Source organism: Lipotes vexillifer, unplaced genomic scaffold (assembly GCF_000442215.2).
Source record: "Lipotes vexillifer unplaced genomic scaffold, Lipotes_vexillifer_v1.1 scaffold325, whole genome shotgun sequence".
Lineage (NCBI taxonomy): Eukaryota > Metazoa > Chordata > Mammalia > Artiodactyla > Lipotidae > Lipotes > Lipotes vexillifer.
This window is the reverse complement of record NW_006799313.1, coordinates 3,000,298-3,023,885: the sequence shown is the minus strand read 5'-3', so window position 1 is coordinate 3,023,885 and position 23,588 is coordinate 3,000,298. Positions and strand designations below refer to the sequence as shown.

General features: G+C 47.9%; 1 protein-coding gene across 1 annotated transcript in view; it reads left to right on the top strand.

The window, feature by feature from the left end:
* SORBS1 (sorbin and SH3 domain containing 1) overlaps nucleotides 1–23,588 on the top strand; it is a 119,667-nt gene that overhangs the window by 81,334 nt on the left and 14,745 nt on the right. Inside the window, exons 22-29 of the mRNA XM_007471598.1 lie at nucleotides 684–856; nucleotides 4,751–4,836; nucleotides 7,826–7,993; nucleotides 11,940–11,986; nucleotides 15,807–15,921; nucleotides 16,017–16,142; nucleotides 17,616–17,810; nucleotides 19,435–20,208. Coding sequence (XP_007471660.1) covers nucleotides 684–856; nucleotides 4,751–4,836; nucleotides 7,826–7,993; nucleotides 11,940–11,986; nucleotides 15,807–15,921; nucleotides 16,017–16,142; nucleotides 17,616–17,810; nucleotides 19,435–20,208 — 1,684 coding nt within the window. The remainder of the gene's footprint in view (nucleotides 1–683; nucleotides 857–4,750; nucleotides 4,837–7,825; nucleotides 7,994–11,939; nucleotides 11,987–15,806; nucleotides 15,922–16,016; nucleotides 16,143–17,615; nucleotides 17,811–19,434; nucleotides 20,209–23,588) is intronic.

Sequence of the window (23,588 nt, the reverse complement as noted above, 5' to 3'; positions counted from 1 at the left end):
CCTCTCACTGCTGTGGCCTCTCCCGTCGCGGAGCACAGGCTCCGGACACGCAGGCTCAGCGGCCATGGCTCACGGGCCCAGCCGCTCCGCGGCATGTGGGATCTCCCTGGACCGGGGCACGAACCCGTGTCCCCTGCATCAGCAGGTGGACTCTCAACCACTGTGCCACCAGGGAAGCCCCTCATTGTTGATTTTAATGCTCCATTGGTCAAAGCATTTGTGAGGAACAACCCAGAAAAATAATCCAGGTGGTGGACTTGAAATGGCCAACTCTGGCTGGCAACATGTCAGAAGCTCCACTCATGTCCTCGACTGTCCCATCTTGTGTGCAATGACTGGGTCCCCAGAACCTCCTCCTGTCTGGCCCCCCTTCTGCCCTCCATCCCCAGGCAGTGTTTCTCAGAGTTATTCTTTTAAAACAAAAGGCAGTCATCTCAAATAGAGCACCTTGCTATTTAGACACGATTCCTGAGCATTCCGGGGCACCTGTGGGCCTGCCTTGTCTGTAGAGCTCTGTGTCTAACTAAGAATGCCCTTTAGAAGGGACGGTGCTTGGCTGGGATGCCAGGAAGTGTGTTTCCTTGTCCTCAGCTGGTAATGTGCTTTTTAGAAAACTGTTAAAAATACTAAATCCTACTCTCTCTTTTTTTTTCTTCTCTCTTTTAAAATTTCATTGTTCTCAGTGTATATTCTTCCAACTTCCACGCGGTGAAGAGGGAATCAGATGGGGCTCCCGGGGATCTTACCAGCTTGGAGAATGAGAGGCAGATTTATAAAAGCGTCTTGGAAGGAGGAGATATCCCTCTCCAGGGCCTGAGTGGGCTCAAGAGGCCATCCAGCTCGGCCTCAACTAAAGGTAACTGGGCGAAGCCTGCAGGCCTCTTCGCTCATCCACATGGTATTCAGGATATCTCTCGCCCGTCCACACCCATTCCTGGGGTGATGGCAGCGAGGGTGAACCTCCAGCGACTGGGATAAGTTTTGACTTGTTGAGATCCATTTCCAGGCCACGGAGCCCTTGTAGTCCCCTCCCCTAGTTTCTCACCGGCCATTTTTCTTTCTGGTATGAATAGTTTCCCTTCCTTTGAACCCCAACCTTGCTCTCCCTGAAGCATCTCTCTCTTCTTTGTTCTGATCCCCTTTTCTTAGAAATTAGCTGAGCTTTTCCTAACTCTAGCAGGGCGGCCATTTTTCTTTCTGGTATGAATAGTTTCCCTTCCTTTGAACCCCAACCTTGCTGTCCCTGAAGCATCTCTCTCTCCTTTGTTCTGATCCCCTTTTCTTAGAAATTAGCTGAGCTTTTCCTAATTCTAGCAGGGCGGCCATTTTTCTTTCTGGTGTGAATAGTTTCCCTTCCTTTGAACCCCAACCTTGCTTTCCCTGAAGCATTTCTCTCTCTCCTTTGTTCTGATCCCCTTTTCTTAGAAATTAGCGGAGCTTTTCCTAACTCTAGCAGGGCGGCCATTTTTCTTTCTGGTGTGAATAGTTTCCCTTCCTTTGAACCCCGACCTTGCTCTCCCTGAAGCATCTCTCTCTGCTTTGTTCTGATCCCCTTTTCTTAGAAATTAGCGGAGCTTTTCCTAACTCTAGCGGGGCGGCCATTTTTCTTTCTGGTGTGAATAGTTTCCCTTCCTTTGAACCCCGACCTTGCTGTCCCTGAAGCATCTCTCTCTGCTTTGTTCTGATCCCCTTTTCTTAGAAATTAGCTGAGCTTTTCCTAACTCTAGCAGGGCGGCCATTTTTCTTTCTGGTATGAATAGTTTCCCTTCCTTTGAACCCCAACCTTGCTCTCCCTGAAGCATCTCTCTCTTCTTTGTTCTGATCCCCTTTTCTTAGAAATTAGCTGAGCTTTTCCTAACTCTAGCGGGGCGGCCATTTTATTTCTGGTATGAATAGTTTCCCTTCCTTTGAACCCCAACCTTGCTCTCCCTGAAGCATCTCTCTCTTCTTTGTTCTGATCCCCTTTTCTTAGAAATTAGCTGAGCTTTTCCTAACTCTAGCGGGGCGGCCATTTTATTTCTGGTATGAATAGTTTCCCTTCCTTTGAACCCCAACCTTGCTCTCCCTGAAGCATCTCTCTCTCCTTTGTTCTGATCCCCTTTTCTTAGAAATTAGCTGAGCTTTTCCTAACTCTAGCGGGGCGGCCATTTTTCTTTCTGGTGTGAATAGTTTCCCTTCCTTTGAACCTCAACCTTGCTCTCCCTGAAGCATCTCTCTCTTCTTTGTTCTGATCCCCTTTTCTTAGAAATTAGCGGAGCTTACCTAACTCTAGCAGGGCGGCCATTTTTCTTTCTGGTGTGAATAGTTTCCCTTCCTTTGAACCCCAACCTTGCTGTCCCTGAAGCATCTCTCTCTTCTTTGTTCTGATCCCCTTTTCTTAGAAATTAGCTGAGCTTTCCCTAACTCTAGCAGGGCGGCCATTTTTCTTTGCATCTTTGCACCTGCTTTGCAGCACAGATTATTTTGCTTCCAGACATCGACTGGAAATTAAAACAAAAAACAAAAAAACCCTTATGACAAATGAGCATGTTACCTCTCCTTTATTATTTTTTTTTTTTTGTAGCAGCTTTCAGCTTTAACCTAATGGGTCTGTTTATTTTATTCTGCATGCTTTCCAGTGGATCATAAAGGTGGGAATGCTCACATGATTTCTTCATCTTCAGTTCATAGCCGATCGGTTCACACTAGCAGTGCGTTAGGCCCCGGGTGTAAGCACAAGAAACCCTTGTCCGCTGCGAAAGCCTGCATTTCGGAAATCCTCCCCTCCAAATTCAAACCCAGGCTCTCTGCTCCCAGCGCTCTTTTGCAAGAACAGAAAAGCGTCCTGTTGCCATCGGAAAAGGCTCAGAGCTGTGAGAACCTTTGTGTCTCGGTTCCTTTGAATGATTCCAAAAGAGGCCTCCCCCCGCAAGTGGGGGGCAGCGCGGAGAACCTGCTCGTGCGCTCCCGGCGGGACTACGACGGCAGGTCGAGCAGCACCATGAGCCTGCAGGAGTACAGCACCAGCGCCAGGAGGCCCTGCCCACTCTTGAGGAAGGCTGGCCCGCAGTTCACCATGCTCTACCGAGATATGCACCAGATCAACCGGGCCGGCCTCTTCCTGGGGTCCGTATCCTCCTCCAGTGTGCGGGATCTTGCCTCCCACTTCGAGAGGAGCAGCCTGGCGTTGGCCAGGGGCGAGCTGGGCCCCAGCCAGGAAGGCTCGGAGCACGTCCCCAAGCATACCGTCTCCTCCCGCATCACAGCTTTCGAGCAGCTGATTCAGCGGTCCCGGTCCATGCCATCGCTGGACCTGTCCGGCCGGCTGAGCAAGTCCCCCACGCCCATGCTGGCCCGGAGCGGCCTAACCTCTGCCCGCTCGGCTGAGTCCCTCCTGGAGTCAACCAAGCTCCGGCCCAGGGAGGCGGGCGGGCTGAACCCTCGGGGCATCTACGCCTCCCCAGTGTGTAGCCGGATGGCAGACCCCACCTTGGGCTTCAGGGGCCTCGTGCCTTCCGAGCCGCTCTCCGCCTGCTCGGACGAGCTGGACCGCTGCTCAAACATCTCCAGCGACAGCCGAGAGGGCAGCAGCGGTAGCATTCACGGAGACTTCCCCAAACACCGCCTCAACAAGTGCAAGGGCACCTGCCCGGCCTCCTACACCCGCTTCACCACCATCCGTAGGCACGAGCAGCAGCAGACCTCCCGGCGGCCCGACTGGCGCCCAGATCCCAGGGGGGACAAGGGCACGCTCCTCAGGAACATCTACCTAATGAGCCCCCTCCCTTTTCGGTTGAAAAAGCCCTTCCAGCATCCCCCCAGACAGCTTTGTCCCGGGGACTTCTCGGGCCAGAAGCCAGACCCCCCCAGGGGGTCTCAGCCCCATCAGGACGAGCCCCCCTCCGGGGGGAGGCCCTTGGTTCCCAGACGCCTGTCTTCCCGGCACACCATGGCCAGGCTGAGCCGGATCTCAGAGCCCCCTCAGGAGAGACCCGCGGCCCCAGAGGTCTGCCTGACGGCCTTTAGTAATGGGAACTCTCTGCCGTACTCAGACCACAGCCTGGACAGGAACAACAACCCCCAAAGTGAACTGGGAACATCCCTCGGAGGTGGCCTTCTGTGTATTTACCCAGTCTCACCTCACCCATCTCTCCACTCTGCTTGCTTTGTTCCCTCCTCCCGTGTGCCCTTGGTGCTCATTTTCTGGTCCGTCCTTTGTTTTCTGTTTGTTTTGCTTGGCAATTAATCATGGCTCATAGTGGCTGCACTTCTTTAAAAACAGATCCCCCGTGTCATTTAGACTAACCACCAAACTCTGTTTCGAAAGAAAAATTGGCCGTTTAGCTCATCTGAGAAATGTGTTCATTTGAACTCCTGAACCCCTTGCAATTCACACCAATCCCAATTCACACTGAGGTTTTTTGAGAGGCAGCCTCTCTCGGTGGCCCTGTGTATGTGTGTGTGAGTGTACAGTGTGTGTCCCTGTAAGATCCTGCACGCCTCTTAATAGGGACACTTTTCAAAGACAGTCCTCTCTTTGCTCACCTTTTGCCTCTGATTAGTTTTCTTTGTATGAAACTAGTTCACAGGTAAATCCAAAACTCGGGAGGGGGAGGGCATTTGGGTTTTTTTCCTTCAGAATTTGAATACTGACGACCAAACAACGATGGTACAGACTTGATATTTGTCATGGATGAAAGGTGAAATCTTTTCCCAATCTGGTTTCCCACTAAATCTTTGCCTGTTTTGACTTTACTTTATTGTTTTGAAGATTCAGAATCACCAAGGCATTTTATACCAGCTGATTACTTGGAATCCACAGAAGAATTTATTCGAAGACGTCATGATGATAAAGAGGTAATCGCCCCCTTTGAAATCTCTTAGCTCTTGTGCAGATAAAAATATGAAGGAAGTAGACATGCAGGGAGGTGGCATGGCCTAGCAGTTAGAAGCAAACATTGGGATTTTCACAGGTGACTTTTTATATGACATGAGCTCAGTCACTCCTCTTTTAGTCCACTTTTCCAAAGAGTGGGACTGATTTTCCCCAAGGTGCTAAGTTCCAAATGCCAAATCTGCCTGGGAGGTTCAGAAAGAGGTTGCCCCTTAAGGGGAACCTAGAGTCCTTCCCCCTAACCCCCGCCTTATTACTCTCCAGGGAAATCCATCCTCTGTTGACACAAAGCACAGTTCATATTGAGAAATATGCAGTAGGAGAAAGAGGAAACTGAAAAAGAATAATGCCCATGATACATTTTATAAAAACAGTGTGTAGAAGTCGCCTTTAACTCAGAAGAAGAGAGATACCCCAATAAACGTTGATAACCCCTCTCCCCCAGAACTTTAGGATATAGACCTTGTCCTGCAGCTACTGAAATGTCTGTACTGCAGTGATCTGACTGACGGAGCCGGGAGAGGAACGCGTTCTCTTGGGATTTAGGAAGGGGTAGTTCTGCACATCAGCTAAATGGGCAAAATCACAAGCTGCAGCTAAATGGGCAAAATCACAAGCTGCAGCTAAATGGGCAAAATCACAAGCTGATGAAGTGTTATGACGAGGCGTGTTTTCTAGACTTTGCATTCCTGGAAGAAAGGGTCCTATAGCTTAAACAAGCTCTGATGAGTGTTTTCTTGCAATGAAGAGATGGAAGAATTGCTTTGAACCTGGTGGCAGCAAGGGAAGGTGTTTGTGTGTATGCAACTCTGTCCCTTTCCCCGTAAAGTCTGAAGCCCTTTTTCTGTGTTGTGCTGTTTTGTTGAGTTGGTTTCAGAGCTTACGGGGATTTTCCTTAAGGATTTAGGGTAAGGCTGACATTGAAGAGAGCTGGAGGGTAACAATCATTGCTGCCAGCTAGAGAGACAAAGGACAAATAAAACCACAGCTCTGCCCTTCTCCGGGCACAATACAGACAGTGCTCAGTAAGACATTTGCGCCTGTCTGTGAAAAGAAACAGGAGGAAGCATTTGATGGACAGAATTATTTGTGATAGCATGGTGAAAAACTCACAATGGACGTCCATCTGGCCACAAAACAGACTCCTTTTTGTCACTGTCACTGAGATACAAGATTCTACCTATCGAAGCCTGGCCTGCTATGATGAGGGAAGGTGACATTCCATTTCAGGATTATAAACCCTAGCATCCAACATGGAAGGTTTTGTGATAGAATTCTTGCCTACCACATGGGAAGCAGATTTTACTTTGCTGGTTTAGCAGTTCAGAGGGTGAGCAGCTTGTTTCCTGAATAACACTGGCTCACAGATCCTTGGGTCTTTATCCCTGTTTTTTGGCTTATGTGTTTAAACTATGGGAATGATGGATTTGCTGGGTCTGCTCCATTTGCATCTGTCCCATTGCTACAGAAACAACTCACATGTCCCAGCTCAGGGAATGCCAGTCCTGGCATTTTTCCATGCAAGTGGCTTATTATTAACATTGATGACAATGGCATTTCAGAAAACAAGAGCCTGTCAGTCCTGGAAGGGACATTAGTGGTCACCTGGGCAATTCCCTTGCTTTATCCAGGAAAGGACTGCCACAGGACAGTGGCTTGCCTCGGGCCACGTAGCCAGTTACCTTGTACCAGAGGCAGAGCTGGAAAGCAGGGCTCTACCATGCTTCACAAAGCACTCTCTCACGTCTTTTCTCGTTTAATCTTTACCACAACTTAACCTGAGCACTGGAGATCCCACAGCCATTTGATGAGTTATTTTTGCTTTATTACTGGTAGACCCTGAAAGAAGAATAGAAAAATGGGCCCCACCATCCTTTGGGGCTAGGTGTCACCTAAGGCATTTAATTACCTGATGGGATGCTTTATGGAGAATGATCCGTTCTAATCAATGCTTTCCTGCAAAGAATATTAATCCCAGGAAGGTATGATTGGTATGGAGTAAGAAAACACATTAAAATTCTCTTCCATAGGGTCCTTTCGGTAGGCAATGAGGACATTTAGTTAAATGGAACATTGTTTAATTATTTTAAAAGGCCTTTAAAAATAGAAATAGATGACTGTTTCCTTAATTTAGGAGGGAATATTTCTTCTAAACCCAGGTACCATTATTCTTAGTTTACCTCCTATATTTATAGTCTACCTCATTCCCTTAAACACAGTTTCATTTCACCTAAGGAAGAAATAGTTAAGTAGGAAGTACAAGGTAAGTGATGCTTTCTGTCAGTCACATAAATAGCCTTTGGTGCATGTGCTGAGGCCTCCTAACAACTGTACTCGAAGGAAGGGTTGGCTGGCCTAGGAGAAGGGGTGCCACGTTTTCTGAAATGGGTATCTCTACTCTCTTGAGCATAAAGTAGCAGGAATAGGAAGCACAAAGATGACCTGCTTGCCACAGAACCACACAGTAAAAGCCCACAGCAGTTTTAATAGCCTGATTTGAGGAGGAGGAATCAGCCCGCCCTGGTCCCACTATGGGAACGCATCACTGCCTGAGTGAGGGAAGGATAGCACTTCCAGCCTCCCACCATGCTCCATGCTCGTGAATGCTCCGGACGGACCCCCTGGATGCCCTGGCCCTGGCCGCCTTGTGCCAGGAGGCAGAGACTTTTGGCTGAGCTGGGAGGTAGTCTGCAGACAGCGTAACCGTATGGGACCCAGCGTTCCCCGCATCCCAGTGCTCCCCCGGTTTCTCCCCGCAGCGCTGTCTCCTCCCTACACAGAGCGCACGTGGGTGGGTACAGCGGGAACCTTGCAGTTGCGGCCATAAAGCCCCCCCAACATCTGTTTCCTCCCTATTGACCCAGCACCTTTTTCCTTAGTTGTTTTTGTTGGCAGTTTTCCAATACCCTGGACCAGATGATTCACAGCCCATTTTATGCAATTTCATGGCAGAAACTTTTAGCGGACCAGAGACGACTTAAGCGTGAGCAAGAAGAAGCCGATATTGCAGCTCGACGCCACACGGGCGTCATTCCGACGCACCATCAATTTATCACTAATGAGCGCTTTGGGGACCTCCTCAATATAGACGATACAGCAAAAAGGAAATCTGGGTCAGAGGTCTGTTTTGGTCACCTCGATCTGCTGCTTGACCCAAAGCAATATTTGCCTTCCCTCGGCATTGCCCTCTGTAGGCCAAATTACCTCTCCAGACAGCATCTGTCATCCTGGCTTCCCTTAGGCTTGCTTTGGCTCTTCTCTTGCTGGTCGGTGGACATGATTCCCATTATGTCCTGTGCTCTGTATGTCCAAGCATGCCTGGCTGCGGGACCGGGATCTGCTGGCGCACAACCTGAATGCATGCCTTAGAGCATCGGCTGCCTTCATGAGTCTGGTCTTCTCCATCTGCATTTTATCATGAGACTGTGTTGCCTGTGCACTTTGCTTAGAAACCTATACCTTAGTTCATATGCATTAGTAGCTATGGTGTGGACAATTACAAGGTTCTTCTTTGAAGAGATGGTTTAGTGAAACTTGTATTACATGCAGTACTGCCACTTGGTATCCTACGACGATTTAATTGAAGTGTTCAGTAGAGCTGAAGCCTCACTGAGGAATTTTGAAAGCCAAACCGTTTTTGCAGTTAGAGTAGCCGTGGAGGGTAAGAGCTCTCTGAGAGAGATTTCCTTTGTTGCCTTAATTTTGACATTTCTCAGCCGAAATTATGAAACCTAATATTATACAAGGAACAAAGAAGTACAAGTCTTTGAAGTGATTTTATCCAGGCCTTGGCCTCCTGCGTGAAGGTCAACATATTGAAATTCTTGTGCTGGTCAAATACCGCAGCTTGCATCAGCGTTTGTTTTGCCACGTGATCCTTAAGTAGCCCTGCTGAAGATTAGCTCCTTTCAGGGAAGCCTGTGTGCCTGGGGCTTGGGGAGGATTGGGGAAATGGGGCAGTGACACCAAAGTATATACAGTTGCATAATCGTTCAGTGTAATAGCCAATTAAATACTCATGTCTCTATCTTTTGAGTGACAGAGGCACCACTGGCTGTTCATCAAATGGTTTGGGTTTTGTTTTCTTTTTTAAAGAAATAGAAGGTGACTGTAACAAAGAGAGAAAAGGGGGAACCAGACTAGAAGAAGGAAAGCTGGGGAGGGGAAAGAGACTCTAAGGTGATAGAGAAAAATAAAATGTAATAAGGGGGAGGCAGAAATTAGCAGGAGTTACTCAGATGCAAGTGAAGGACAACCGCCAGCCCTCAGCATTCCAGCTCCTGAATACCACCCTGTTCTGAAGGCTCCAGTGATGGGTTATCCTCATTCCCAGGCCTACCTGGTTGTGAGTGATGGAGAAGACGGGAACATGCAAAGGCACCCTAGGGCTACCTACCCCACGTGTAGATAATACATGCAAATGAAATGCAACCAGGGCACAATAACCATGGACAGAGGCAGGCAAACTCCGCCTAACCTGCCTTGCCTCCCTTCTAGAGCAGAGGTTCTCAAACTTAAGTGTGTCACAATCCCCTAGACGCTTGTTAAAATACAGGTTGCTGGGCCCCATCCACCAAGTTTCTTGTTCTGGGGCGGAGCCTGAGAATTTGCATTTCTGAGCAGTTCAGGGACCACATTTTGAGAATCACTGCCCTAGATGTCGACTGACAGACATGGGACAATAAAGACCAATGAGTCCCAGGTACACCAGGCTATGTAGATGTACTTCGGTACCCTTCAGTAGAATTTGGGTGACCACTAATTTGCCCAGGACCCCGTGAGGGGATAGAAACAAGATTCAGACTGTGCCCTTGGGAAGCTGGCAGTCTAGTGGAAGAGGCACCCTTGGAACTGTTACCTCTGTTGTAATAAGTAACACAATGCCTTGGGAACCAGAGGAGGAAAAGATCGATTCAGCCTCAGGAGGATGGAGGAAGATAAAGAAGGAGATGATGCTTTGTATAGGCAATATGACTCATATAATATGTCTTAAGAGTTCAGTGGAATCAGTGTTTCTCACTCTTGAATTATGTATGGATTCCCTTTGATGAAAATAATTTTCACCAACCCGATTGGGCTGACCTAAGCCAATTTACAAATTAAATAGTAAACTGTACACCTATACAATTTTTATTTAATAATTATAAATTTAATTGAGAACTGATTAATATTCATGTCTCTATCTTTTGAGTGACAGAGACACCACTGGCTATTCATCAAATGGTTGGGTTTTATTAATTTAATTGATGGTTGATATAATTTTGCCTGAACTCAGTTGCCACTCACAGTGTGAATATCGTGCTGTTTTGGTATAAATTTTTTTTAACGTTCATACAGCTTGACAGCTGGCTGTCAACCAGCCCCCTCACCACCCCCCCCCACTTTTTAAAATTGGAATCACTGAAATTTTTGTGCTTAAAACGTTGGTCATTTGGCCTTCTCTTGTGAACTTGTCGTTTATCATTAACTCCACATTTGTTCTTTTCTTATTTGCTTACAGCCATTGAATTATGATCTTTGGTCACAGGCAGGCATTGAAATCTGTGACATTGATTATAAGGTCGTCATTCAGTTGATTTCTAATATGTATGGTAGATAGATGGAAACATCACATGAAAATGCAAAATTAAAAAAAATTCCTGTGGAGAATTCATGGCCTTAAAGAAGATCCCTATAAAACCCCAGCTTGAGGAACCTGGAAATATGGGGCATTTCACTAAGGGATCAGGATCTAAAACTAAGCTTGATGAAGCTTCTAAGAACCATTTTTTTTCTTCACATAGAGTCTCCCATTTTTCCTCTCTGCTTTGTCCATGCCTTCTAATATTGAAGAGGAAGTATGTAATTTAATTTTCATCACATTGTTTCCCTATACCAGAAAGTTATAGCAGTTGAAAAGGTTGGAGCTGCTCATGGCTGGGGCAGCATTATACTGGCAACCGTAAACTGCTTGCTCTCATGATTTCTCCCCTCTCTCTCTTCCTTTTTTTAAAAAAATTCCCCACTTTTAATGGTGGGGAAGAAAGATGTACAAATAAACATGGTAAGTAAAAGGGAACCTTTTGCTCTCTTTGTTGGAATTGGAGATGAAGAAATTCCAGACAGGGAAGGAGTGTCTAGACAAGGTGCAGCAAGTAGATTTGCCTGACTGGGACAGGAAAAGTGTCATAGGAGATAAAGGCGATTAGGTATGAGTGGGGAGAAATGACCCAAAGGCCTTAACCCACCTCAGGAATTGAGAGTTGATCTGAGGCACAGTTGAGAGACTGGGCCAACTTCAAAGCAAGGAAGAGATGTGATGGAGGTATTTGAGGAATGTTATTTGTGCTCCTGAGTGAGAGTAGATTAGAGTGAAGAGAACTGAAGTCAAAGGAAGCTCTGTGCCTGTGGGAAATAGAGGTCAGACCTGAGTGGGGTTGTGGAAGGGACGGAGGGAGGGTTGGCGTGACTTAATGACAGGCTCGATGAGAAAGTGGAGATGGGGGCTGTGGGTGACTTCCAGGCTTGGGGGGGTCTAGGAGGAGAGGGCTACCTAACAAGAATGGAAGCCTTGAAGGAAGAGCATGAGCTCAGGGCTCACTTTATCTGGCTTTTTTGGATGATTTCACAGACCTGGAGAAATATGTGGAGTTGGAGGTGATGTAAGAAGTCATTCAGGGTTCATTTACTTGCAGGTCATAGTTTAAGTCAGGCAAAGAGAACATGTTCCCCAAAGACTAGGACAGTAGATAAGGAATGTCTCAGGACTTCTGGCTGGGTTTTGTTCGTTTGTTTGTTTTTTAAATAGTGGTGTCAGCCTTGGGGACCAGCATTTCAACTTTAGGACTTTTCTAACCGTCTCTTCCCCACATCTGCCCCTCCGTAGGGAGATCCTCACGCGTGGCATAGCTGATTGAACGCCCATGTAGTGCCCTGCTAAGGTCAGACAAGTAGATTTCTGCCCAGATTTTGACACCAGAGTAAACTGGTTAGGGTGGATTTTTCTGCTTTGCTTTCCGGAAACTTGTGTGTCCTTTGCATTATACATAAATTGTGATTTTAACTTGTCATTGTTTCCTGTGTTTAGATGAGACCTGCCAGAGCCAAGTTTGACTTTAAAGCTCAGACACTAAAGTAAGTGCCACCGGTCATATTCATTTATTTTAACTGCCTCTTTGAAACACAGAAGTGCACTCATAGAGAAGAGTGGGAGAAAATAACAACAATAAGAAACAGTAGTTTTTAGATTGTACTATGTGCAAGCACCATTCAAAGTACTTTACGTATGTTAACTCATTCATCCCTCATTGGAACCCTGTGGGGTTGGTGCTATTGTTATTTCCCTTGTAGTAATGGGGAAACCAAGGTTCTGCAAGGTTAAGGAACTTGCCCAAGCTGGTCAGTGATGGAGTCGGGATTCAAATCCAGGTAGCCTGGTGCCAGAGCCTGGGCTCTCACCTCTGTGCTGCTCTGCTGCCTCCTATGTAGGGACTCAGTTTGCTTCATTAAGTGGTGGCTTGATCCGACTTTCTCTACAGAAGGAACCAGAACCAGTCTCTAGGAAGATAACTTTGCCAGTTTTGCTGCAACATCCCGAGAGATTAAAGGCTTATGTGAACCCACAGGAGACCAGCATTTCTCTAAGTATGTTCCTCAGAGTGCTGGCTCTGTAAATATTTCTCAAATAGTGTTCCATCATAGAAGTGAGTCTGGGAACCACTGCATCCTATGTCTGTACCTCCTGCCCCTCCTTGAAGAGAGACTTTGCTATTGACATGTTAACGGCTCTCCAGAAGTTTTTCAATAAAGAAACCTAATTAGCTGATTTAGCCAATGTTACCTAAATTTAGATGACCAGAAAACCATTTAGATGACCATTTTCCCATAGAATGAAATTTGAGAAATGACTGGGTTCCTAGAGGAACTTGCTCACTTCATATCTAATTATGGATTAAAATGGGCTGTGAGTTTTCATTGGCAGCAGTGAACAGCAGCCATCCTGCTGTCCTGGTGATGAAAGGGGAAGGAAAGCCCTCCATCCTTGGACGCTGGGAAATGCTGTGTGGAGGCTGCTCAGCTGTGGTTCCAGTCTCCTCCAACACAAACTGAGTGACTAGCCTACTGTTTCCAGAACCTAGGCACAAATCTGGTGTATTTGGCTTTGCTTGTAATTACTCCAGTGCTTTAACTTGTCACCTGATGAGGGGAAGTGGCATATTGTGCTGGGTTGATTATGGGCTCTAGAGTCAGGAAGTCCTGGGTTTGAATCCCGACTGTGCCACTTATTGCCTCTGATCAAGGGCAAATCACCAACCTCTCCACCTCAAATTTCCTCATCTATAAAATGGGCATAAAAATGCCTCTCTTAAAAAAAAAAAAATGCCTCTCTTGCAGGGCAGCCAAGGTAACACTTGTAAGATATGTTGCATAGTGCAGCAAAAGTGTCCCCCTCCTTTTTTTAAACCAGAGACCTCTGGTTATTAAAAAAAAAAAAATGCCTCGCTTGCAGGGCAGCCAAGGTAACACTTGTAAGATATTTTGCATAGGCAAGCAAAAGGGTCCCCCTCCTTTTTTTAAACCAGAGACCTCTGGTTATTAAAAAAAAAAAAAAAAATAGTTATGTAAATTAATTTTTTAGTTTAATCAAGAAGTACCTTTTCCTCTTTTTTCTTTGAATTGAGAAAGTTCCATGTAATCATTGAACGGTATTGTGATATTACATTTAGCTAGATTTCATTTAAAAATCCTCACAAATAGAACAGGTGAGAAGGCTAAGATAGACAGAACTCATCACCATTTACCAACGTTGCTCATTGCTGGGACAGGGCTCCTTCCTCCTGACCCAGTGCTTTCATTGTACCACGTTGCCTCCCAAGAAAAGTTAATAATACTTTTTAAAGAGAAAACAAAAGATCCATAGACTTGAATATTTTTAACATCTCCAGTCACTGGGTTCTGCTCTTCTCCATAGTATGTTACTCAAAAAAGTGTTCTGTGGGAGCGCTCGTTTCAACCAAGTTAAACAGGTTTCTGTCCCACAGGACTTTCTCCAAGCTTCCACTGTGCTAATGTACGTGGTGACACTCCAGAAAAGATCTAAAGTACGTCATATTATTGTTTCCCAAACCTTGTTACTACCAGACCTTGCCATGTGCCTAAGTGACCTGCGAGTCACTTAGGGTGGCAGAGTTTGGAGCCTGCAGATCTCCAGCAGGGGTGGATATTCTGAGGGTTCTGCTCATCTGTGTGCCCATAGTTGGGAGTAAATGGAGGGGAGGATTCAGAACTCCCCCAGGGAGGGCTCATGGCAAGAATTTGGCCAAAGACCTTCTTTCTTCCAGAGACAAATGCCCCGGATCCCCTTCACAGGCCTCTTTAGGGTTAGAATCCTGCCTACCAGTGCAAGACCCACACAGGCTGCCTTGTTCTCTCATCCAGCACAGTGCTGACTTTGTGTGAGGTTTTCCAGATGTGCCCCTTTGTTTAGCCAGCATCCTTCACGCACCGTGGGACTTCCTGGCACACTGCAAACCAGGCACACCCCGTCCAAATTGCAGTCAGAGTCCTGTCTTTCCATGCTGTTGGTTTGAGGCAAATGGAAAAGATCTAGGTCACTTTTTCTTTTTTTTTTGGCTGCGTTGGGTCTTCGTTGCTGCGCACGGGCTTCCTCTAGTTGCGGCGAGCGGGGGCTACTCTTCGTTGCGGTGTGCGGGCTTCTCCTTGCACTGGCTTCTCTTGTTGTGGAGCACGGGCTCTAGGCGTGCAGGCTTCAGTAGCTGTGGCACTCGGGCTCAGTAGTTGTGGCTTGCGGGTTCTAGAGTGCAGGCTCAGTAGTTATGACGCACGGACTTAGTTGCTCCATGGCATGTGGGATCTTCCTGGACCAGGGCTCAAACCTGTGTCCTCTGCATTGGCAGGCAGATTCTTAACCACTGTGCCACCAGGGAAGCCCCGTTTTTTTTTTTTTTAATGCAAGAAAATTTCAAGGTACAGTTTTTGTGTTGCTTAAAATTTATCTTTCTCTCTCTGTTTTTAAAATGGAGTCCTGGTTAGCGGTTAACATATTATTGAGGCAAACAAAGGGATGTATATGGAAAAGTTGAAAAGGGGCAGGAAGAACATTTGAAGGAAAATCCACTTTTCTGTCCAAAATCCCTTTTCCATGTTGAAAAGAAAGTGAATTAACAATTACTGAGTGTTAACTATGTAACAGGCACCGTGCTAGGTGTTTTATTTGTAGTTTGTTGCTGAATTCTCCACCAACTCTGAGTTAGCTCCTGTTTTCAGATAAAGAAAGTATCTCAGAGAGATTAAATATCTTGTCCAAGGTACCAGAGCTGGTAAATGGTATAACTGGGTTTTGAACCCAGATCTGCCTAATATCAGAGCGTTTCTACTGCCTGATGATGGATAGATGGATGGATGAATGGGTAATGAAATGAGTGGTGGATGGATGGCTAAACGGATAGAATGATAAAAGGATATCAGTATTTCACAAACAATTTGAGGGGAATTTAAATGTCATGGGTAGTGAAGGCATGCATTTCTAGGGCATAGAAGAGGGTAGTGAAAGTATCTAGAAGGAAACATTTTTCATTAATGAACAGCAGCTAAGACTGCTGGGTGCATCACTGTGTGTTGCACAAATATTCTGAGCATAAGACAGCATTGACAAAAAATACATTGGGGAAACCACAACAAACTAATAAGGTGTCTGAGCACTTTCAAGTGGTTGTCAGTTGGAAAGTTAACCTTCATCCCACAAGACTGGAAAAATGCCGAATGTGCTGCAGTTTCCTGAATAGTGGGGTTCTCGCATCCACATATGGAGCCGCATCTTCTGTAACTTGTCCCCTTGGACCTCACTCGAAGTCTCCTTTTGCTAAAACAAGGAGCATCTTAATCGTACACACATTGGGACATCTGATAAGATGCTGTGACCCTCTGTCCACAGGGAGCTTCCTCTGCAGAAGGGAGACGTCGTGTACATTTATAAGCAGATCGATCAGAACTGGTATGAAGGAGAGCACCACGGCCGGGTGGGAATCTTCCCCTGCACCTACATTGAGGTACCCTGGCTCTTTCTCTTTCTAAGGAAAAGCCTGGTCGTGCCCAAAGCACAATTCATTTAACTTGTGCTCTGTTTCCTCCTTTCATTTCTCAGCTTCTTCCTCCTGCTGAGAAGGCTCAGCCCAAAAAGCTGGCACCAGTGCAGGTTCTGGAACACGGCGAAGCTATCGCCAAGTTTAACTTTAATGGTGATACGCAAGTAGAGATGTCCTTCAGAAAGGTAAGCTGCCCTCTCATCCCACGCCAGGGGGCCCCGCTGGGTGGCGCTGTCATCGTGGGGATGGGGCACTGCAGCGGTGGCCACTGTGGTGAGGCTGTCGTGCCCCCAAATCAAGGGTTGCACGGAGGGCAGTTGGAGGATTTCTGCCATGAAGTATTAAAAAAACAAACCCTACATTGAGTTCACTAATGAACGGTCCATGAATTCTCACAGGCCTACCTCTTTTGTAAACCGTGTTCAGTGTTTATCGAGCACCTAGTAATGTGAGAAATGCTGTGTTGGTAACTAGGTGGTACAACATTAATGTGGAGAAAACGAAGTCCAGGAGAAGTTTGAGAAACTTTGAAGCCAAGAGTCATAGGTTATCAGCTGTGTGGCTTTGGGGGAGTTAAATAATTGTTCAGAGCTGTGATTTTTCATATGTAAAATGAAGATAAATGGCCCTCTTCCAGAGCTGCTGTGAGAGGATTTAATGAAACAGCCTCAGTGAAGCCCCCAGTGTGACACGTGGCATCTAGTTGGGGCCCACTGAGCAGGAGATGACAGTGTTATCATTGCCTTCAAGGCGCTCATGCTTATTTTGAACACAGTTAAGCTGTGCAGAGACACTGTCCTTCCCACGAATTCAGACGCTCTCTTTACATGCCAAAATTCTCAACTGGCTGAAGGTATTCAAGTTACTAATTTTACTGAGGATTGAGGGAAGTGAGCTTATGCCTTGGGAAAAAATGAGCCAGCTTATAGAAAAAAGAAACACTGGAAGCAGCCTAATCGCCCTACATCAGGAGACCAATAATTAAACCATTATATGTATGTACAATAGAACATCCTGCAGTGGGCCATTAAGCTGTGCACCGCCAGGAAAAATGTAGAATTATATTTCTTGATAAAGAAGGAGGTTCACTGTATGTTATTGAGTGTAAAAAAGCAAGTTGGAAAGGGGAATAGAGTGCATATTCAGTTTTCATAAGAAAAAGGTATGTGCAAGTCTAATTCACATGGAATTATCTATACCAAAATATGAACAGTGGTTACCCCCAAGTGATAATATTATGGTAATGATTATTTTCTGCCTCATGTTTATGTCTTAATTTTTCTGTAATAATACAGGAAAAAATAAAATTACATAAGAAAAAGAACCCCCAAAACCTTTACCTTAGAGAAGATTGGATATCTGTCTATTTTGCATGAGATGAGCCAAAAATACTACGTTTGCCTGTTAGCTTGAGAGAATGAGTCTGACCCTCTCCTTTACCAAAATATGTAAAGACCAAGCTTAACAGCCTCCAGGTATCTCTACTGCTGTTAACATCTCCATCCCAGTGATAACTAATTCCATCCAGGTCTAGCAAAGAAGGTTTTTCTGAACAAAGAATGTAATAAATAATGCAGGAGAGCACAAGGTACAGGCAGGGGCCTCAGACGTGCCAAGGCCTGCTAGGACAAGGACCCTTGCCCTTCTGTGTCTTGCAGGGCGAGAGGATCATGCTGCTTCGACAGGTGGACGAGAACTGGTACGAAGGGAGGATCCCAGGGACGTCCCGGCAAGGCATCTTCCCCATCACCTATGTGGACGTGATCAAACGGCCGTTGGTGAAAAACCCCGTGGATTACATCGACCTGCCTTTCTCCTCCTCCCCAAGTCGTAGTGCCACTGCAAGCCCTCAGGTACCTAAGCTTCCCGCCACTGGTTTTCACACTCAGCACGACAAACCTCAGTGCTAATAGCACACAGCCCCTCTGGGGTGGTTCTGCAACACTGTGATTAAGAACCATCTGCAGCAGTGCAGAGTATACACACCAGGGTTTGTTTTCATGTGTACAAATGGCATTTTTCAAGAATTTGGTGGGAGAAATATTATCTTGGGGAAAAGCAAGTGCTTAAGGTGATTGCTCTGGGGATAAGATGATTAGGGAGAGAGAAATAAGCGCCATTATCAGTTGGTCCAAAACTCTGTTCTGGGAGCATCCCTTCCTGGGTGAAGCTGGTTGTCTGGATACCACCACTGTCCCGTACATACCATGGCCAGTATGGTTCTCTTAGTCATCTTACTGGTCAAGGTTGGCCTGCAGAAGACAAAGACTGAACGAGAGAATCTCGTGTGCTCATCCTCAGACGTATAGACTGGATTCAGAGCATTCTTTGCAATCAACGACCGGGTTGGAAAAGGAACTTAACAGTGTCTCTGTCTATACTGGGCTGAAAAGAAGTAGATTTATAGGCATAATAAGATCTTTGCTTCCCTGAACATTAACTGTGATCAAACTTGTTTTAAAGTATAAATTATTCCAAACCCATCCCCACTTTCCCAAAGCCAAGAAAAAAAAATCAGACCTTGGGTTCAGGAGAGGCACAGTGGGGTGACTGCTTGTGAAATAGACTGACCATAAGTGGTAAGTTATAGGGAGTATGGCCAGAGAAATGAGAGCAGGACCGGGGGACACTTGGATGGTGCCTCTTTTCTCTCATCTTCTAATCATTTCCTCCTCTCCCACCTGCCACTGCTGACCCCAGGAGATGGTTCTTGGCAGGAAACATGAGATGGGCTGACCCAGGGCTTCCTGCACAGTGAGATCCAGATCCTGTGATCTCTTGAGAAGAGGGTGTGAGCCAGGCGCAGGGCATTCTGCTTCGTCATAGCATGGGGAACTCAACTAGATTTTTCGCTTGACTGTAGCCAAGCACAACTATAAAACAAGATGACTACGATACTCATACTCCTCTCTGGAAGGCTCTCTGCTGAGCCCCCCTAGAGAGAGTAAAAGCCCAAGAAGGGTCAGAACAGTGGCAGGCCTTTTTGAACTTTTTTTATTGAACTCTAGTTGACATACAATGTTATATTAGTGTCAGGTGTACAGCACAGTGGTTCAACCAGGCCACCTTTTTCTCCTCATGGCTCTGGGTCAAGGCTGCATTGGCAGAGGCAGTTGGGTGGGGTGAGGTGGGGAGCTTCCAGTGTGTCCCTTTACAAGTCTGATTCCGCAGACCAGCCGGCACCGTCTGTTCCTGCCCTGATGGGACCCTTTCTCCCACCTCCAGGCCGCGTGCTTCTCCATCCTCCCCGCCGCCTGCACACACCCGCGCATCCACACACGTGCACCCACATCTCAGTTTCTCTCCCAGCCTAACCAGATGATTTCCTTCTTGGACACCAGAGTGTCCTGCTCTTCCTCGCCATTTCACTCCTCTCCATGTATCCCTTGTGATTATTTTCCTCCTTTCTTCTCTGTGCTGACACTTGTGCCTTTTGCTTCTTTCTTTTGTTTTCCTCTCTCTCCTTTTCTTTTGAAGTTTCCCGGTCACAGCAAGCTCATCACGCCAGCCCCCTCATCTCTGCCCCACGCCCACCGAGCCCTGTCCCCTGAGATGCACGCTGTCACCTCTGAGTGGATCTCGCTGACCGTAGGAGTCCCGAGCAGGCGGCCTCTGGCCCTGACCCCACCCTTGCCTCCTCTGCCAGAGGCTTCTGTCTATAGCCCTGAACCCCTGGCCTTGTGGGCGAGGCCCAGCTCCTCCCTTATCCTCAGCCTCCCCCGTTCAGGCTGGTCGGCCCGGGCCACCCCACGCTCAGCAGTCTCCCCACTGGCCCTGCCTCCCCCGCAGAAAGCCTGCTCCCTGGCGCCCGGTTCCCAGACCTCTCTCCACGCCAGCGGAGATGGTGGTACCCACGTGCCACCTCCAGGGGTCCTCAAGGATAGCTTCTCCCAGCTGAGGCTTGGGCATTCGGACAGGGTCATCTCGGAGCTTAGCGACGCCTTTAGCAGCCAGGGTGAGCGGCAGCCGTGGCGAGAAGGAAGTGGAGCACGTGAGAGGAAAGCAGACAGGGAGGCAGGTGAGAGATGCCTGGGTGGACCCGCCATCTCTAAGAAGAGCTGCCTGAGACCGTCAGACGTGGTCAGGTGTCTGAGCACCGAACAGAGACCCACAGAGCTCCACACCTCAGAGGAGAGCCGGCCCCGCAAGCCCCGGGGTAGCCCTTTCCCGGGAAGGGAGGCTGAGCCCTCAGAGCTGCAGAGAGGTGGCGAGCCGGCCGAGAGGAAGGCCGCTCGGACTGCTGCGAGCGAGGTAGGCCTGCAGCATGACCGTGTGTGCCCGGGTGTCTTGGCCAGCAGGGTGGGCTCACCCCTGGCCGCGTGGACGCCCGTGAGAGCTGTTTGCTTTCTTGGGAACAAAATTATGACCCAGGAGGGAATGGGGCGGTCGTCCATTAAGGTGTCAGGGCTGGGACAGTGGAGGCAAAGGACAGTCTGTATTCTGGCCTCTCAAGGTGATTCAGAAGTGACCCCCACGTTGGGTACCTCCTGGGCTGGTGCAAGAGCCCACGAGAAGGAAGGCCTTCCTCCCGGCCCCGTCGTGCCTGGGGGATGATGCTTGGTCTGCCCCAACACGGCTGAGAACACCAGGCTTTGGTTTGGCTCCGTGTGATTTGGTTTTGTGTGCGACACGCTTCGTTTCCGTAACCCACGGTGCTCTGCCTGCCAGCTCTCAGCCCTGTCAGGTCTTCGTCCTGTCTCGTGTTTGTGTGGGAGCTGACTTGTTCACTGAAGAGCAAATGCGTTTTGGTTCTGGGGGGAGTGGCCCAGTGCTGGGCTCCTTGAAAGGCAGGCCAGGTTTTTAGGTGACTGTCCCATTTTCTCTCCGGGTCAGCTATCAGGATTTGGGGGTTTGGACCAGGGCGGCCCTAGGATGTTTTGAGGGCTGAAAATTTGGGGGCAGGCGGAGATGAACTTAGCAGTTAGATCACGGTTCTAATTTTGGCTACGTTGTTTACTACCCCAGAAGTCAAAGATTTTGGCAGCTTCTCTAAAGCAGCCAGGTTTGAATGCCTGCTCACCTCTACCGTCCAGGGACTTGGGAGTGAGTTACTTCCCTTCTCTGAGCTTCAGTTTCCTCATCCATAAAATGGAGATTGACACCTACCTCAGAGTCTGGTTGAGAGGATTCCACGAAGTGATGCATGTAAAGTGCATGTAAAGCAGCACAGGGGCTGGGAACGGAACATGTCACCACTTTACAAATGGAAGCTATCCGCTTTGGGTGATGGAGAGCTGCTTCTGGAACTGAGAACATTCTAGAATGTTTTTCGAACCAGATAGAATTCTTGAAGATGCCTCCAAATCATTTATTATCTACTGTGCACAATGCCCATGATAGACTATGCTTCATCCTCAGACCTGCAATCCCAGTTTCCCTTTAAAGTGTCATTTACTCACTCAACAAATAATTGATTCAAGGCCTGTAGACACCAGCCTCTGGGCAGGATACAGGGGTTATCTCATCTCTGCCCTTGAGGAGCCTTATGTTTCAGTGAGACTGGCGGACACAGCAGTAGAGGTGTGCTTGGAGGCCGCAGGAGCCCAGCGGCCTAAAGCACAGGTGAGGCCAGACCTGCAGCCCCAGCCTGTGGCGGGGAGTGGGGCATCATTGCTGCGGGGAAGGACAGTGTGGGATAATGATAAATAATCAGGCTTAGCCTCCTCACTGGTTTTCTCCTATGCAAAGTAGGAGTGGAACTCGTCCCTCCCTCGAAAGGCAGTGTAAGGATTAAATGAGGTGGGTGTGGTGCCTGGCATGTGGGAAGGCTCCCTAAAGTGGATTGTGTGGGCCTGAGGAAAGAGAATACCTGGGGAGGGTTTTACCTGGCCCGGGAGCAGGTGCTCCTGGAAGGGGTGTTCTGTGAGGAAAGAAGGGTGTGTCCAGTCAAGGAATGAATAGTTCACTGGGGGAGGGGGGTGAAGTGGCTGGTTGAAAAGAAGTGAATGTCTCAACACAGGAGCAATTCTGTAAATGTTCTAAGTCAGCGCATGGGGCCTGGAGGCCTCGTTATGGTCAGCAGTGAGTCATTGCGGCCTGACTCCAGGACCCAGTGTGCACAGGAAGTGCGCATAGCGCTGGATTAGTGGTACGCGCTTCCCGCTTCCTAACGAGGAGAGGAGGGGGCTGGCAACACAGAAAGCCAGGCTTGTTGAAAACTGATTTGCCTTTCTTGGTGGGCTTCCAGACCCCAACTGCACCGCTTCCTGTCCCCTCCCTTCCTCCTGCTTTCCCAGCACGAGCCCCTTCTCCACGGCACCCGTCTTGCTCCCTGTTGAGAGCTGGGGGTTGTGTGAAAAGGGCTCCTGCCCACACACTCCCTCCCAAGCCCCTTTGCCTTCCCCTCCTGGCACTGGGAGCAGGATGGCAACCCGGGAAATGAGGTCCTGCAAAAGAAGTTTTCTGCCTCTTGAGGGCCTCTTTGGATGACAGAGCTAAAGATGGGAAGGGCTTGAATGACAGGTATTCTCTGGTGATCCAGTCACAAGATGTGATCTCAGGCTGTGTCACTTATTTGAATGAATGCATTCCAGACCAGTTTGTGTTATCAGGAGAATTGCCAGCCACGCTTGTCCTTGCTGTGCGGTGCTAAACCAGTAGTTCAATTTTGTTATCACTGTCGGGAAGCTAGGTTGAGTATCTGACCCACAAGTCAAGGGAATTTAACCTGAGAGCACGAAAAGACATTGGGAAATGTTATGACCATCGCCTCTTCCATTCAAGCATCTAGGATGTTCTAGGCACTGTGCTAAGTGCTGCAAGAGGCACAGAGGAGTGAACATCATCAGGGGCTCTCCTTTGCTCTCAGGAAAGTCTCTCCTCCTTCGTGGGCTTAGGAAGGGCCCATGTGATCTGGCCCCTTAGACAGCAAGCCAGCCTCACCTTCCAAAGCCTCCCCTGCTTTGTCTGTCTGGGAAATTCCCACCTGTCCTTCACTTTTCCACTCAGATGTTACTCCTTCCAGGAAGCCTTTCCTGACAACTTTTCCCTCCCCCTGCAAGACTAGATTAAGTGCTGGACTTTGTGCTTTCACAGCCCCCTGCACCTGACCTAAGGGGGCACTTATCAGCTCTATTGTATTCGTCCCTTTGTTTGTCTATCACCATTAGAGCGTAAGGGATCAGAACCCCTGAGATATGGAAGGCACTCAATGAATATTTTTTGAGTGAAAGAAAGAATACAATATGACTGACCCCAACTAAAGGAGTGTATGAGCTCCACTGGAGGAATAAGACATGTTCACAATTGTAACGCAGACAGGGAAGGAGGGTCACGAACAGTTCGCTCTGAGAGTTCAAGATGGGAAGAAATAATAAGCGGCAGGAAGAGGATGATGGAAAGACTTTAAGAGAAAAGTGGCTTTTGATCTGGGGCTTAAAGAACTGGGAGTTTTATGATAGGTGAACAGCAGGAGGGCGGCATTCAAGGCAAGCAAACGGCCCAGCCAAGCCCCAGGGGTAGGAACGTGAAAGGAGGGAGGGGAGTCGCGCTTCCACAGGTGGATAGAAGGGGCTGGGAGCCAAGCTTGGAGGGCTGATTGGTGCCTCATGTGGACACTGGTCAGCACCTTCTCACACACAATGTGTCTGGTCATCTTCCTCAAGTCCTGTGACCCTTGCTAATTGCTCATC